Source organism: Salmo trutta, chromosome 26, assembly GCF_901001165.1.
Source record: "Salmo trutta chromosome 26, fSalTru1.1, whole genome shotgun sequence".
Classification (NCBI taxonomy): domain Eukaryota; kingdom Metazoa; phylum Chordata; class Actinopteri; order Salmoniformes; family Salmonidae; genus Salmo; species Salmo trutta.
The window spans coordinates 7587688-7605510 of NC_042982.1; the positions used below are offsets into that span (position 1 = coordinate 7587688).

The 17823-nt window shown below is 42.6% G+C and overlaps 1 protein-coding gene across 1 annotated transcript; it reads left to right on the forward strand.

Moving 5' to 3' along the window:
* Positions 1–728: 728 nt before the first annotated feature.
* il10ra (interleukin 10 receptor, alpha) lies at positions 729–5784 on the forward strand. The gene is made up of 7 exons (XM_029714579.1): positions 729–1097; positions 1895–2015; positions 2220–2395; positions 2526–2671; positions 2786–2954; positions 3071–3183; positions 3726–5784. The coding sequence occupies exons 1-7, from the start codon at positions 1037–1039 to the stop codon at positions 4683–4685; spliced, it is 1746 nt and encodes a 581-aa protein (XP_029570439.1). The 5' UTR covers positions 729–1036; the 3' UTR covers positions 4686–5784.
* The last annotated feature ends 12039 nt before the right edge of the window (positions 5785–17823 follow it).

Consider the following 17823-nt stretch of genomic DNA (forward strand, 5'->3'; position numbering starts at 1 on the left):
CACCAAAGTACGTTCAACTCTAGGAGACAGAACACGTCTCCTTCCTGAGCGGAATGACGGCTGCGTGGTCCCATGGTGTTCATACTTGTGTACTATTGTTTGTACGTGGTACCTTCAGGCATTTGGAAATTGCTTCCAAGGATGAACTAGACTTGTGGAGGTCTACAATTTTTTTTATGAGGTCTTGGCTGATTTCTTTTGACTTTCCCATGATGTCAAGCAAAGAGGCACTGAGTTTGAAAGTAGGCCTTGAAGTACATCCACAGGGATACCTCAAATTGAGTGAAATGATGTCAATTAGCCTATCAGAAGCTTCTAAAGCCATGACATAATTTTCTGGAATTTTCCAAGCTGTTTAAAGGCACAGTCAACTTAGTGTATGTAATCTCCTGACCCACTGGAATTGTAATACAGTGAATTAAAAGTGAAATAATCTGTCTGTAAACAATTGTTGGAAAAATTACTTGTGTCATGCACAATGTAAATGTCCTAAATGACTTGCCAAAACTATAGTTGTTAACAAGAAATGTGTGGAGTGGTTGAGAAATGAGTTTTAATGGCTCCAACCTAAGTGTATGTAAACTTCCGACTTCAACTGTATATACAAATGGGTGACACCTCCCAAGCAATGCGTAAACCCCCCTTGGTCTACCAGGAAAGATGGAAAGAGAGATGTGCTGTCAGAAAGGAGGAAGGGAGAGACAAATGTGGGTGAAGTAGGGGGTGAAGAGCGAGAAGAGGGAAGCGCTATGCTATAGAACAGGAAGCCCGTTGTCAGCAGAGCGAGAGAGAGAGAGAGAGAGAGAGAGAGAGAGAGAGAGAGGTGTGAGATCATGTGGGGAAATAAACACAGCCTCCTCACACAGTCACACGGATCAAACGAAACTGTGAGAGTCATGTCAACTATTAACTCTAAGTAAAGTCTCTTATATCACAACATAGGAGTCTTGCTGAGCTATCCTGTACGCCAGAGGTGTGTGGACAATATCTACAGTATGATGCTGATTATCTGAGGATCAGAGAATATATATTGGACATGGATTGGACCTTCTGGATTTCCATTCTTACCCTCCTGATCACCTCAGACTATGTGTCAGGTAATGAAAACGTTAATAATTTATTCAAAATGGCTGGTTATTGCTGTTTAGTTCTCACAATAGACTCTCTAAATGTAAGAACATATTCACAGCGTATATATATATAGTACAAAGTGCACTTAGAAAGGTTCATAGTGACCTAGCATTCAAAAGTGTTTGAGGTAGCACACTGTACATTTCTCAGTGAGTGTGTGCGCCCTTCCTATCAAAATGGAACAAGTTTCAAGACACACAACGATCAAAAAATGTAATGCCCGTATACATAAAAAAGAAACTAAGTGCTGATTGTTATTGATATTTAAATTATTAGTCTATGTTAAACATTTCATCTAGTTAACTTGAGTCAACAGAGAAAATATGTTGTTCAATTTACATCCTATGATATAGTTATAATTTGAGGATGTATCAATGATAACCACAGACAATTCACAGTGAATAATTGGAATTTGAGCAAATATTGTCATGAGTCAACTGTAAACATTGCGACATTTCATAGCGAAACTGGTTTAGAAACCCCCTGATGAAACGTAGTCCCCTTTAGGAAATCCACCAACTACATCAATCAATCAAATGTATTTATAAAGCCCTTTTTACATCAGCCGATGTCACAAAGTGCTATACAGAAACCCAGCCGAAAACCCCAAACAGCAAGCAATGCAGATGTAGAAGAACAGTGGCTAGGGAAAACTCCTTACTTATTGCTCTTCTGGACTCCCAGGCTTCCTATAAATTATTTGTACTTTGAAAATAAAAATGCAGAGAAATTCTTTAACATTGGAATGTTATAATTGTGACAGGTAAAGACCTACTGAAGCCAGTCAATCTGACGGTGGACATATGGGACGGGGAGGTGACGTTGCTCTGGGACTCCCCTGAAGGGGCCCCGCCACTGGCTCAGTACCAGGTGCAGATGGCCAGGTATACCCCACACTCCTTACTTCCGCCTAATTCACTCATCCCAACATTCTCCGACCTGTCACTTAGCTACCGCATCCATTTCAGAGTCCTCCCTGTCCACTCTATCCCCTTTACCCTCTTCAATCATTCTTCCATATCACCCTCTCCTCATCTTTGAAGAAAGTATTATAATTAATCTAGCTACTTTCATGTGTCTTTCCTCAGGTATGTCAATAGTAATTGGACCAATGTGACCAGCTGTGACAGGACCCAGCTGACATATTGTGACCTGTCCTACCTTATCGGTGACTTCTTCATGGTCTACAAGGTCCGGGTTCGACTGGTCACTGAGAACAGCATCTCTGCATGGTCACGGTGGAAGAAGTTCAACCCCAGAGAAAGTAAGTCAAGTACAGCTAAGTTTTAGTGGCCGAGTTGAATAGGTTTTGCTAATTTATTTCTAGTTCATAGTGACACAATGCCAAACGCTTGTCCATTGCTTACCTTTCTCCTCTACCCCTGTTCTCCCAGGTAAACTGCAGCATCCCTCCAGTACGCTGTTGGCCACCTCCAGTTCAGTAACAGTCAGTGTTCACAGGAAGCCATTACTAAAAAAGATCTTCCCATTTGGCCTGACTTATACTATCTACCTACAGGGAAGAGGGCAGGACAACAAGGTACTGATCAGACTTGGTTTAAAAGCAGTAATAAAATAAATAATGAAGTGGGGTTCATCCAAGTTCATATTCAGGTTACTGTATTGACTGACATTTTCATTTATTGGCTTGCAGACCGTTGTCATTCAATTGAAGGATGAAAACAATGAGGATAAGGCAGAAGTTCAGTTTACGTCTCTTCATTGGGGACAGGAGTACTGTGTCAGCCTCAAAGTTGCAGGCAACGGAGGAGAATTCACCAGTGAGGTCTCCCCTGAACAGTGCCTCCTGCTGCCAGAGCAAGGTAATACAACTCAGACTACACATATGGCCATATTCTCATATGTCATATACCAGCCTAATGTCTAGAGTCTTATTAACAAAACTCATTCGGCTAAACACAAGTTCTGTTCTCACCAGAGTGGTATATCCTTGCTGTGGTGTCCTTCTCCATCCTAAGCGTGATGGGTGTCCTGGTCATGCTGGCCCTTTGCTGCTTCCTGAGGCGTCCTGAGAAAATGCCTGTTGCACTGGTATGTCTCTTTGAACAGTTTCACTAACGCAGAACTGACTATGTCAATCACTTCAGGGAAAGGACACTTCAGAGAAAGGACACTTCAGAGAAAGGACACTTCAGAGAAAGGACAAAAACGCTTTATTCTAAAATTGCAAAAAAAGAAGCACCACAAAAGAAGTTTCAAGTTTTATTAGTCCATATTTATGGGATACGCATGGTATACATCGTCCAATGAAATTCTTACTTGCTGGTTCCTTCTCGACAATGCAACAACAGTAAGAAATAATACAATATAAGGAGTACGAAAATAAAGTAAATGGCTCAGTAGAGGAATTCAGCGGTGCTCTGTTCTACAACATACATATATATTCATTTCCTGCAACTTCACAGATAGGGAAACTCCAGGCTTTTAAGAAGTCTTTATATAAACTCTCTGTTTAACTCTGATTATCTTAATCAAAACTAAAGGCCTATTTCCTGTTATTGATCACTTCCTCATTCTAGGAGTTGTTTGTTTATGGATTAATGTTTCGTTTTTTTTGTCCTCTTCTACCTCAGAAATCCACAGGCAGTGGCTGGCAGCCTCTCTGTGTGGGAGATGTCCCAGTGGAGATCGTCACAGACAAAGGCTGGTTCATGAGCACCGCCAGAACTGATGTCATGGTCTGGTTGGCCGACGAAAGGACTACTCTAGCAGGCAAGGGAGAGCAGGAAGAAGGAGAGGACAGAAGGACGAGTCTGGACAGTGGGGCTTGCACTAAATCACACATTTCTGGGAATGGAAACGGAAGAAGTCCGGAAAAGCAAGAAGACAGTGGCTGTGGAAGCCTGGGAGCACCAGAGAGTACCGTCAGCAGCAGGAGTGGAACTGGAGAGCCCCCCCTGCTTGATAGGAGGATTAACATAGACATCAGCCTGAAAGAGGACAGTGGGGTGGGGCTGGGCTGCCAGTTAGGGTGTGCTGGGAGTCTACAGGGGGACGACTGTGGAATCTTGCCTGAGATGGTAATGGTCACAGGGGATGGCTACCGGAGCCAGAGTCCCTTTTCGGTGGACACCCATTTTACTGAGACAGAGCAGAGTTTTCAACAAATCTCATGCGAAACAGTTATGGCTGACCCTGTTGTGGGATACAGGTCAGGTCACATGGCATGTGTTTGTTTAGGGGCAAGCCAATGTGTTTGGTGCCAGACAAGAAGACACTATGAGGGGAGTGTCGATGGACAGTCTGTAGCCCTGTTTAATTTTACAGAGGAGCAGCTAAACTGCAGCAGTCTCACAGGTGACATATGTGAGATGAAATCTACATGCTCCAGCTATAAAAATAACAATCTCCACATAGAAACGGTGGTAAACTTGGAGGACTCCATAACCTTTTCCCACCTGCCTACATGCATCGGTGAATCCTTTCCACTCCTGACGGCTTTATCAGAGTTGCCCCTAGCGGAGGGAGGACTGAACTGCAGCGTGAACACTACGCTTCCTTCTCTGGGTGATTTGGAAGTGACATTTGATTGACACGGTCCACAAACTGAGGACACTGTGTGACACACAGAAGGGTTTGTTTAGCAACGCAGATTGTGGGGAGTCATGCAATACGTCTACAAAGCCTTTATATGCCATTTCAGGTAAACAGTCCTTTTCTTAACTGAAAAAAATCAGCAACCATAATTCTAATTGTAGCTATTTAAGTAATTGTCGGAGCCTTTTTTGGAACCTTTTGTGAATAAATGACCATGTTTCTTCACTTTAGTTAACTCTGAGGAGTCACTTAAAGCAGTCACTGACATTGTCAACTGTTATTGACAAAGTTCTGTGCGGCAGAAAGAAAAGTTTGCTTGAGCTTATTTTCAAAACAGCACACAGCTGCTGGCTGTTGCTATTTGGTGGGTCTTTAGAGATTTGAGCAGGAGATGGGAAACCCCCTCTCTGACACCCCTTCACCCATTTCAACTGACGAGAAGCATTTCACCAGAAGTGAAACAAGTGTGGGAGGAAAAAGGAGGGAAACGGTTTTGACTTGGTAGATGGGGCGTCAGGGTGGATTATAACAGCATTGCAAAGCTCATCATTATAAAGGACTCTACAAGCACTCTGTGAAAACAAATTTTACAAGCTATAATGTTGAGATATTTATCAATGTTGGTCAGACTCATCGGATGAGTTTCCCACAGAAAATGCTAACATTTGACCACATAACCCCCACTATAGGTCGCTACAGCGTAGAAAAGTGAGCCAACACTGCGTGCACCACAAGCGAGAGATAATTTTATCAATTTACAAACAAACTACCATATCTCTTTCTATCGTGTGGTTTAGAGGTCAATTATTACTAATAACTGCAGCTACTGAAAGTAAAACAGAATGTAGTTTGGATGTAGTGAAAATGTTTTAACTGACTACCCCATATGTGACTGGGTTTTCCTATATTTACTGGCCTTTGGACTTCCCAACCGTGTATTCATTACACTTTCTACATGTGCACTTACACAAATATGCATTGTGTTAATCTGAAGTCATGTTGTATTTTGTCTTGTGTTCTTTTTCTGAGGAAGGATCTGATAGTTTGTATTTATTCATCTCAGTATGTAAAGAGCATAAATACAGTGCCTGAACGGGGTTAAACAGATACACAGTATGTGAATGGGGTTAGACAGATACACAGAATGTGAATGGTGTTAGACAGATACACAGAATGTGAATGGGGTTAAACAGATACACAGAATGTGAATGTGGTTAAACAGATACACAGAATGTGAATGTGGTTAAACAGATACACAGTATGTGAATGGGGTTAAACAGATACACAGTATGTGAATGGGGTTAAACAGATACACAGAATGTGAATGTGGTTAAACAGATACACAGTATGTGAATGGGGTTAAACAGATACACAGTATGTGAATGGGGTTAAACAGACATACAGTATGTGAATGGGGTTAAACAGACATACAGTATGTGAATGGGGTTAAACAGACATACAGTATGTAAATGGGGTTAAACAGACATACAGTATGTGAATGGGGTTAAACAGACATACAGTATGTGAATGGGGTTAAACAGACATACAGTATGTGAATGGGGTTAAACAGATACACAGTATGTGAATGGGGTTAAACAGACATACAGTATGTAAATGGGGTTAAACAGACATACAGTATGTGAATGGGGTTAAACAGACTTACAGTATGTGAATGGGGTTAAACAAACATACAGTATGTGAATGGGGTTAAACAGACATACAGTATGTGAATGGGGTTAAACAGACATACAGTATGTGAATGGGGTTAAACAGACATACAGTATGTGAATGGGGTTAAACAGACATACAGTATGTGAATGGGGTTAAACAGATACACAGTATGTGAATGGGGTTAAACAGACATACAGTATGTGAATGGGGTTAAACAGACATACAGTATGTGAATGGGGTTAAACAGACATACAGTATGTGAATGGGGTTAAACAGATACACAGTATGTGAATGGGGTTAAACAGACATACAGTATGTGAATGGGGTTAAACAGACATACAGTATGTGAATGGGGTTAAACAGACATACAGTATGTGAATGGGGTTAAACAGACATACAGTATGTGAATGGGGTTAAACAGACATACAGTATGTGAATGGGGTTAAACAGACATACAGTATGTGAATGGGGTTAAACAGATACACAGTATGTGAATGGGGTTAAACAGATACACAGTATGTGAATGGGGTTAAACAGACATACAGTATGTGAATGGGGTTAAACAGACATACAGTATGTGAATGGGGTTAAACAGACATACAGTATGTGAATGGGGTTAAACAGATACACAGTATGTGAATCGGGTTAAACAGATACACAGTATGTAAATGGGGTTAAACAGACTTACAGTATGTACGCTATGTGATGTAGCACTCAATATCTTTATAATATACAGCGGAGTGAAAGTGTGAGTCAGTCAAAATGATGAAAAAGGACAGAGTGGGACAGAAGATGAAACATCCTCCAGCATGACATGGCACATCACAGAGATACAGGAGGAATTCCACACATGCAAAAATAATGATACTGGGGAAATTCTGAATTAGATTCTCAACTAGATCAGCGGTTGCACAGAATAGATAGACACTTCCTCTTTCGGTCTCCCCCTAAGTCTCTAACACTACTCATAATGTTTTTAATCGGGGGAACACCTTATCAAATAACAAGCAGACAACTCCAACTATATTAATTAACCAACATACAGTTTCATGTAATACCAGTTACACATTATATCCTAGTTTTACTGAAATAGAAGAGATCAGAATAGAGTACAGGTATTTACATTTCAGTTGAAGGCTTTCAGTTGTACAACTGACTAGGTATCCCCCTTTCCCTTTCCTTTCCAATTTGCACTTTCTCACTAAAATCAAGAGTATCACCCCCCCAAAAAGACACTTGACATTACCAGAATTAATGTAGTCCTCACATGCTGAATTTTAACTGTCATTTCACATGTATCAAACACATGGAATATCATTTCTACATACTGTGAACCGTCGCCCTGGTGGTACGCCTATAGGCCCTATGATCTGTAGAGCAGCCATGAGAGTGAGGAGCTATTGTCTGCTCTAAAAGGGAGCAGAGATAAAAAAAAATCTCCTCAAATTACCTGGTATATCACCTGTGGCAGCATGCCCTGCTCTCAACCCACAGGGCAGTATCACCTGTTTTGGCAAACTCCCACAACACCTCCGTCAGGTTTCCCAATTGCCATGGGTTTCACAGAAAACAGCAGGGCGAAGGGGGAAATAGGCAGATGAAAATACATTGTGTTGTATGGCATTGGGATAGACCATTAGTATGTAAATGTGTTGGTGACGCGCACAGTAGTGCAACATTTCCCAAGACAAGTTCCTGTATATCAGAGACCATCTCCCTCGTCAGAGCAAACTGATGATCTGCCTACTGTGAATATATTAACCCTGATTTTCAGTATAGATCCAGTGTTCCATGGAGTTCTGTACACACAGAACACGCTAGTCGATCTCTGTTCTGTCACACACAGGGGAAAGGCCACAAGATCTTAGAGGAAGATAGCCAGTCAGTATCAGAAAGGGAAATATAGTATTTTCAATATAAATGTCAACTACACATACTGTACAAGAAACCAAGGCATCAACGAAATATGATCCCATTTTTTTTATTACTTTACCCACACACAGTTACACATTTATTTACAAATGAGCGTTATCTGTCATTAACAAATACACTTGATACCAGAACGGGTATGGAAACATATATGAGAGAGATACATGGGACAAAGACAAAGAATATGATGTTTAAACGACCAAACTGACCTAAAATTAGACTTTAGAGGAACTTTACCTCCAGCTTATAAGAAAGATGATGTGTGAGTTTCTGTGGTTAGCTTGTTGACTAGCCGCCAAGGCGCCATTCTCCTTTTCGTCATCAGTACTCTTTCCTCCACAACCATCCCCTGAGTCTCACACTTCTCCGTGTTTTCCGCAATCAATAGAGACACCCTAACCCACCATTTTTTCTTCATCCAGAGAGGACAAAACGTGACAGTTGAATGGTGGTTACATTTCTTATTTTATTTTCTATTACGTAAGGAACAAAATGTGGTATTACAACACAGTTCAAATCAACTCCCCTGTCTGTGTTAACTCTGTTTAACGTGGGCCGGAAGAGAGAGTGGGTTCTTTGAGGTTTGTGTGGTGAGACATGAGTGAGAGAGAGAGTGAGCATTAGAAACTCTGAAATAACTGATATGCTCCATCTTATGTGAGCGTACCAGAGCCATACTTTAAAACACGCGCTCCTCCATCACTCTGCATCAGCCTACAGTGACATACTCATGGGACGCAAAGGCTATGCTATGTAAATATAAGATAAGATACATTTTATTGGTCCACACGACATGGACATTTTCTCTTCCGCTTTTTATCCAACCCCTTGATATACAGTGGCTTCGGAAAGTATTCAGACCCCTTGAATTACACATTTTTTTTTGGGGGGGGGTACATCTAACCTTTTTTCTCCTCAATTTCATGATATCCAATTGGTAGTTACAGTCTTGTCCTATTGCTGCAACTCCCGTAGTGCTTGCTTAACCCGGAAGCCAGCCGCACCAATGTGTTGGAGGAAACATGTACAGCTTGCGACCGAAGTCAGCGTGCATGCGCCCGGCTAGAGCGCGATGGGACAAGGACATCCCATTACTGGGCCAATTTTGCGCCGCCTCATGGGTCTCACGGTCACGGCCTGCTGCAACACAGCCCGGGATCAAACCCGGACCTGTAGTGACGCCTCTAGCACTGCGATGCAGTGCCTTAGACCGCTGCACCACTCGGGAGGCCAGACCTCTTGACTTTTTTTTATAGCCTTATTCTAATATGTATTCAATTTTAAAAAAAATCCTCAGCAAAATAAAAATCATAAATGCCTTCTTTACATAAGTATTCAGACCTTTTGCTATGAGCCTCGAAATTGAGCTCAGGTGTATCCTGTTTCCATTGATCATCCTTGAGTTGTTGAGGATGGAAGTCAACCTGTGGTAAATTCAATTGATTGGACTTGATTTGGAAAGGCTCATACCTGTCTATATAAGGTCCCACAGTTGACAGTGCATGTCAGAGCAAAAACCAAGCCATGAGGTTGAAGGATTTGTCCGTAGAGCTCCGAGACAGGCTTGTGTCAACGCACAGATCTGGGGAAGGGTACCAAAAAATGTCTGCAGCATTGAAGGTCCCCAAGGACACAGTGGCCTCCATCATTCTCAAATGGAAGAAGTTGGGAACCACCAAGACTCTTCTTAGAGCTGGCAGCCCGACCAAACTGAGCAATCGGGGGAGAAGGGCGATGGTCAGGGAGGTGACCAAGAACCCAATGGTCACTCTGACAGAACTCCAGAGTTCCTCTGTGGAGATGGGAGAAACTTCCAGATGGACAACCGTCTCTGCAGTACTCCACCAATCAGGCCTTTATGGTAGAGTGGCCAGACGGAAGCCACATGACAGATCACTTAAGACTCTCAGACCATGAGAAACAAGATAATCTGGTCTGATGAAACCAAGATTTAGCTCTTTGGCCTGAATGCCAAGCATCACGTTTGAAGAAAACCTAGCACCATCCCTACGGTCAATCATGGTGGTGGCAGCATCATGCTGTGGGGATGTTTTTCAGCTGCAGGGACTAGGGGACTAGTCAGGATCAAGGCATAGATTAACGGAGTAAAGTACAGAGAGATCCTTGATGAAAACCTGCTCCAGAGCGCTCAGGACCTCAGACTGGGTCAAAGGTTCACCTTCCAATAGGACAATGACTCTAAGCACACAGCCAAGACAATGCAGGAGTGGCTTCGGGACAAGTCTCTGAATGTCCTTGAGTGGCCCAGCAAGAGCCCGGAGTTGAACCAGATCGAAACACCTCTGGAGAGACCTGAAAAAATGCATCAACGCTTCCCATCCAACCTGACAGAGCTTGAGAGGATCTGCAGAGAAGAATGGGAGAAACTCCCTAAATACAGGTGTGCCAAGCCTGTAGCGTTATACCAAAGAAGACTCAACGCTGTAATTGCTGCCAAAGGTGCTTCAACAAAGTACTGTGTAAAGGTTCTGAATACTTATGAAAATGTGATATTTCCATTTTTTATTTGTAATAAAACATATTTTTTCCCCATAAAAACCTGTTTTTGCTTTGTCATTATGGGGTGTTGTGTGTAGATTGATGAGTAAAAAACCCCAAATTAAAACATTTTTGAATAAGGCTGTAACATAACAAAATGTGGAGAGTCAAGTTGTCTGAATACTTTCCGAAGTCATTGTATATATACACACGGTTGGAGAGGCTGGAGCAGAGGGCACCGGCAGTGCATAGCCCAAAATAACAGTTTAGGGGGTTAAGTTCCAAAGGAACATTAGCAATACGTGGCACCCCTCCGGTTGCTGGCCCACTTCTCTAATCTCAAGGCTACTGCTGCCCCCTCTACAGAGACATACTGCACTATATTCACAGGAGGCAGAGTATTACGTTCAAATACATGACTGTCAGATCAATATCAGAGAGCAAGAGAGGGAGAAAGAAAGATAGAATGTAATCAACAGAGATGTTCTCCTGTGTGATGCAGGTCCTCTACTTCATACAGCCACTGATGGAGAAGGGAGGGGGGAACTTCTTTTGGCCAAACTTCCTGTAGACACACCCATCAGATCATTTAATAAACAACACAGCTCTCACACACAGCTCACACAGAGGGAGTACAGTTCTGTAGAGGAACAATTTACCACCATTACCATCCCCATTAGTAAACTGGTTGTCAACACACTCACGTAAGTACTTTTTCTTTCAGTGATGCCTCTGGAGAGAGAGAGAGAGCGAGAGAGAGAGAGAGAGAGAGCGAGCGAGAGAGAGAGAGGGTTGTGATTCTTTTGGGCAATGTGACGGCTCAGGTTCTTGATGCAGTCAATCATTGCAATCAGATAAGTTACAGGTGCCAGCTAGCCAGCCAATCACTGGCCTTTGTATGTGATATTACAGGTACACACAGGAACAATAGATTCACACTAGATTGCTACATGACAGGTGTGTGAGGTCACCAGACAATGCCCAGATAGTGTGGCAGGCAGTTGTCATAGAGGTGATATATTTTAAAGGGCAGGTGTCTTGGGGGATCATCGAGGTCCGAGGTAAAGCTCAGGTACAGCCCGGTGAGTGACGTAGACGTACCATTTTTCTTGCAGTGTTTCCTGCATTTCTTGCAGGATTGATTGCAGCAGAACTGCACAATGCCGATGATGATGAGGAGAGCAAGGAAGGTGCATCCCACAGCCACCCCGACCGCCACAGAGCTTACTTTGGCCTCTGTAACACGGCCAGAAGAAACAGTATGGCCACAATGAGGCAGGGTCACAATGAGGTTACAGTCAGTACCGCAAAGCCAAGGTCAGGATGATGTGGTAAATCCCACATGGTTATGACATACTCGTGGAGATGATCAGAGCCAAAGAGTCTGTTAAAGTTACAGTCAGAGATGTTAAAGTTACAGTCAATAATACTGTATTATTGATTGCTCACACAGTACTGATCACAAGCTCAATTCAAGGTCATGGATCATTTTTTCCTCACCATCCCAATCGTCACCTGCTATCTTATTGATTCAGTCCTAGCTGTCTGATGAAGTTGCATTGGAAAATCAATCATTTGCAATGTGTTGAGCACACACACACACACACACACACACACACACACACACACACACACACACACACACACACACACACACACACACACACACACACACACACACACACATACACACACACACACACACACACACACACACACACACACACGCGCGCACACACACGCACACACACACACCTCTCGTTTAGATCTGGTTGGAATTATTTGGTTAGGAAGACCAGCAAATTGATTCCCAAACACAACCATCTTCGTAGCTCCCATCAGTGTCTGAGGGGAGAAACACTGGACAGGTAATACATTAACCACCCAACAAATTCGTTATCTCCACATCAACAACTGTAGATGGGGAAGGACTCAAAGATGCACTCTGAGTTACACTTCACTTACACTGTTTACTCACTGTCCCTCCCAGGAGTCCCTCAAGGTTTCCCTGATTGACTTTCAGATGAAGAGTTACACGAGCTAGAGTTCCAGAAGTGTTACATTAGCCGACGGTAGCTAAGCGTTTATGTTAGCGTTAGCAGTTAGCTCGAGACTGAGTAGCTTCTAAGGCTAACGCGTCACAGACACAATAGCAGCAGCTCAACTAATGGCTGTGTAATCCCGGAGACCTGGCCAACACAGGTAATGCTTCTGTGCTCAAGCGACAAAGAACAATTAGCCAACAATCGGAATCTCTCATTAAAAGTGCAAAAACGTGTGCGGGGGAAGTTCTCTCTGCTACTCTACAGGTATTACTGAACGTGTGTAGAGTTGACAGTTCAAAAGCAGTAAATCACCAACAGTATCCAACAGTCTCAGAAAGCAATGAGCTCAACGTTTTAAGAGTGGCAAAGCTAATGTTAAATATACTGGGCACTTTAGGCTACATACTGCAGTAAAGGAAGTGAACACACACCACAGTCAACATTTAAACCATTATGTTAATTTAGTAGAAGCAGACGTTTCGTTTTTCTTACCCTCCATCGCTGAATTGCCAGGCTTTAATTTTGGATTTTCGCCTCTCCTCTTCTCCTTTTCGTGAATGTTCTGTCAGTCACTTGATTCGTGTTGGCATATCTGTCCTTTCTTAAATCATTGTCATTAGATGTTTGCCACCAGAAACGTCTCCACTCTCACTAATGTTCTATCATGTGTCGTTCAATATCTTCCCAGCTCTGCATAGCTAGGATTCCTCTGGAAACTGGTCCATCTTCATTCTTTTAGCTGTTTTTTTCCCTGTGATGTTTATAACCTACATAACCTCCCTATCTTTATTTAGCACCACATTCAGACGTTCTCTCATCTCTCTTTCACTCTCAGTATTTTACGTCTTCTCGCAGTGAATGGGTAAGCAATGAGTATGGCATTCATTACCATACCATAAAAGTTCAGTTTTATCGGTCATTTACACACATTTCATTTTTATTTCTTGAGCACCACAAATTCACGTCACAGATCATCGCTGAAACAGAAGTATTGACATTGCAAAAGCCTTGCAGCCATCTTAGAGCCTTGAGTAGCCTTCAGACTTACGCCAGAAACACCTTACCTACTCTAATTTGAACATTACACTGTGCCTTGAAAATTCCCTATATGCATGTATTCTCTCTCAATATAGTGACATCCTCTTCACTTATACTATTTGTCTTAAGCAGGGGTGCAACTTTGGTTTTAGAAGTGGGGTGGGGGGCATAATTATATATATATTTTTTTATCCAGTCGGATAAACACTTCAAACAGCCTACCCGATCGCTCGGAGGCGTCCACATGGTCCAAAAGCACACCGTTGCCTCGTTTTGTATCACATTCCAATGATACAACTGGAGGGGTGAAATGTCCCCTCCGTCCCCAGGGAACGTTGTGCCCCTGGTCTTAAGGGCAGAGCAGAATTATGTGTTGTTCATTTGCCACTCTGTTGACAACAGGCTTCATTGATCGGCTTGACACTCAGCTCTATACCTTCCACCGGTAAGTGGGGACTCCTAGTCTGCTGATTGTGAAACTGTATGTTGTGCACGTTCATCTGTGGTATGATGTTAGAATTTCCATGATGGCATCCCAATAATCTCTCCTTTCTCCTGAAGTGTACACTTGTTCACTACGCCCCACAAAGTTAAAAGCATTGCATTGACGTAAGCCTGGGCTAGAGGGAGTTTCCATGTACCTGTAATTTCCTGTCAAACCCACAAAGGGGAGAAAGGAGAGATTATTGGAACGTATGCACTGTAAAGTATGAGAGTTTTCCCAAGGAGGAGAGGGTTTTAAGTTCCAATGCTGAACAAACACACACATGCATTTTGAGGCCTCCCAAATACATTTCATACATGTGTTTATGAGCTTGGTTTTTACCTAAGATGTTTGTTTTTCTAACTCTGAGTTATGTCTTCACAGAACCTTTGTGTCACAAACCCCGACTCACTAAACCCATTAAGCTCTTGAGAATCAGCCCCTATGCTGTGTAATCATCACCTTCTTCCTTCTTCATGTGAATCACTAGTCACAAACAGACACGGCCCAAATGATTGAGTAATCCTTGCACAACATCACGGGAAAGAGTTGAAAAAATGTAATTCATATTATTTTATGTTTATTGCCTTTGTGTGTCTGTATTATCCTTTACAATCACTGCTTGTAACAGCTGTCTCTACCAATATGAGCTGCTTAGTTGGGCTCAGTAGGAGCATAGATGTAGACAAGAGGGATAGAAGGGTGAAGAGATGAGCTTGAGAACGAGGGAAGAGTTCCCCTCAGGAAGAAGCTTAGGCTACATGTTAATCATCAGAGCATTTCCCCTTCTGCCTCATTTTTGGGTAAGGCTGCCAGTAAGGGACAATAGCGATTGACATCACACCAGGAAGGAAAAGATTTGGTAAGACGTACAATAATAATGGAGAAAGGTGGGTTGAAAGACATATGAAACCTAGGTCGTATGATGAATGATTTCTATGAACTGGTTCCCGTCAACAATTATTTAAAGAAATGTAAGTTAAGAAAATACACACAATATACAGTGCCTTCAGAAAGTATTCAGATCCCTTGACTTTTTCCACATTTTGTTACGTAACAGCCTTATTCTAAAATTGATTAAATAGTCCCCCCCCCCATCAGTCTACACACAATACCCCATAATGAAAAATCAAAAACAGGTTTGTAGACATTTTTGCAAATGTATAAAAAAAAACTACTGAAAAATCACATTTACATAAGTATTGACCCTACACTCAGTACTTTGTTGAAGCATCTTTGGCAGCGATTACATCCTCAAGTCTTCTTGGGTATGACGCTACAAGCTTGGCACACCTGTATTTGGTGAGTTTCTCAACACTGGGGCCCCTCAGGGGTGTGTACTTAATCTCTTCCTGTACTCCCTGTTCACCCAAGACTGCGTGGCCAAACACAACTCCAACACCATCATTAAGTTTGCTGACAACACAACAGTGGTAGGCCTGATCACCGACAATGATGAAACAGCCTATAGGGAGGAGTTTAGAGAACTGGCAGTGTGGTGCCAGGACAACAACCTCTCCCTCAATGTGAGCAAGAAAAAGGAGCTGATCATGGACTACAGGAAAAGGAGGGCCGAACAGGCCCCTATTAACATCACGGGGCTGTAGTGGAGCGGGTCGAAAGTTTCAAGTTCCATTGAGTCCACATCACCGACGAATTATCATGGTCCAAACACACCAAGACAGTCGTGAAGAGGGCACGACAAAACCTTTTCCCCCTCAGGAGACTGAAAAGATTTGGCATGGGTCCCCGGGTCCTCAAAACGTTCTACAGTTGCTCCATCGAGAGCATCCTGACCGGTTGCATCACCGTCTGGTATTTCAATGGCTCGACATCTGACCATAAGGCACTACGTAGTGCGTACGGCCCAATACATCACTGGGGCCAAGCTTCCTGCCATCCAGGACCTATATAATAAGAGGTGTCAGAGGAAAGCCCATAAAATCGTCAGAGACTCCAGTCACCCAAGTCATAGACTGTTTTCTTTGCTACCACATGGCAAGCGGTACCGGAGCGCCAAGTCTAGGACCAAAAGGCCTCTTAACAGCTTCTTCACCCAACCAATAAGACTGCTGAACAATTAATTAAATGGCCGCCGGACTATTTACATTGACCCCCCCATTTGTTTTACACACCGCTGCTACTTGCTGTTTATTATCTACAAATAGTCACTTCACCCCTACCTACATGTACAAATTACCTCAACTAACCTGTACCCCTGCACACTGACTCGGTACCGGTACCCCTTGTATATAGCCTTGTTATTGTTATTTTATTGCGTTACTTTTTATTATTATTTTTTACTTTAGTCTATTTGGTAAATATTTTCTTAACTCTTCTTGAACTGCACTGTTGGATAAGTGCTTGTAAGTAAGCATTTCACAGTAAGGGCTACACTTGTTGTATTCGGTGCATGTGACAAAGTTTGATTTGATTTCTCCCATTCTTCTCTGCAGATCCTTTCACGCTCTGTAAGTTTGGATGAAAAGCGTCACTGCACAGTTATTTTCAGGTCTCTCCAGAGATATTCGAATGGGTTCAAGTCCGGCCTCTAGCTGGGCCATTCAAGGACATTCAGAGACTTGTCCCAAAGCCACTCCTGCGTTGTCTTGGGTGTGTGCTTAGGGTCATTGCCCTGTTGGAAGGTGAATCTTCACCCCAGTCTGAGGTCCTGAGCACTCTGGAGCTGGTTTTCATGAAGGATCTCACTGTACTTTGCTCTATTCATCTTTCCATCAATCCTGACTAGTCTCCCAGTCTCTGAAAAATATCCCCACATCATGATGCTGCCACCACCATGCTTCACCGTAGGGATGGTGCCAGGTTTCCTTCAGACGTTGCTCTTGGCATTCAGGCCAAAGAGTTCAATATTGGTTTCATCAGCCAAGAGAATCTTGTTTCTCATGGTCTGAGAGTCCTTTAGGTGCCTTTTGGCAAACTCCAATGGGCTGTCATGTGACACAATCCTGTCTCGGAGCTCTACGGACAAATAATTCAACCTCATGGCTTGGTTTTTGCTCTGACATGCACTGTCAACTATGGGACCTTATATAGACAGGTGTGAGCCTTTCCAAATCATCCAATCAATTGAATTTACCACAGGTGGACTCCAATCAAGTTGTAGAAACATTTCAAGGATGATCAATGGAAACAGGATGCACCTGAGCCCAGTTTCGAGTCTCATAGCAAAGGGTCTGAATACTTATGTAAATAAGGCATTTCTGTTTTTTATTTTTAATAAATGTGCAAAAATTTCTAAAAACCATTATGGTTTGTCATTATGGGGAATTGTGTGTAGATTGATGAGCAAAAAAATATATTTTATCAATTTTAGAACAAGGCTGTAGCGTAACAAAATGTGGAAAAGGGGAAGGGGTCTGAATACTTTCCGAATGCACTTTATATAACACACAAAGTCCTATGTTATCTATTTTAGCCTTGATGTTAAATAACATGAATACTATCATT

What these genes read in the sequence shown, in the direction of transcription:
- il10ra (XM_029714579.1), top strand. Translation starts at nt 1,037, where the DNA reads ATGGATTGGACCTTCTGGATTTCCATTCTTACCCTCCTGATCACCTCA. An exon ending in CACCTCAGACTATGTGTCAG is followed by an intron (nt 1,098 to 1,894) that starts GTAATGAAAACG and finishes TAATTGTGACAG; the next exon opens with GTAAAGACCTACTGAAGCCA. An exon ending in TACCAGGTGCAGATGGCCAG is followed by an intron (nt 2,016 to 2,219) that starts GTATACCCCACA and finishes GTCTTTCCTCAG; the next exon opens with GTATGTCAATAGTAATTGGA.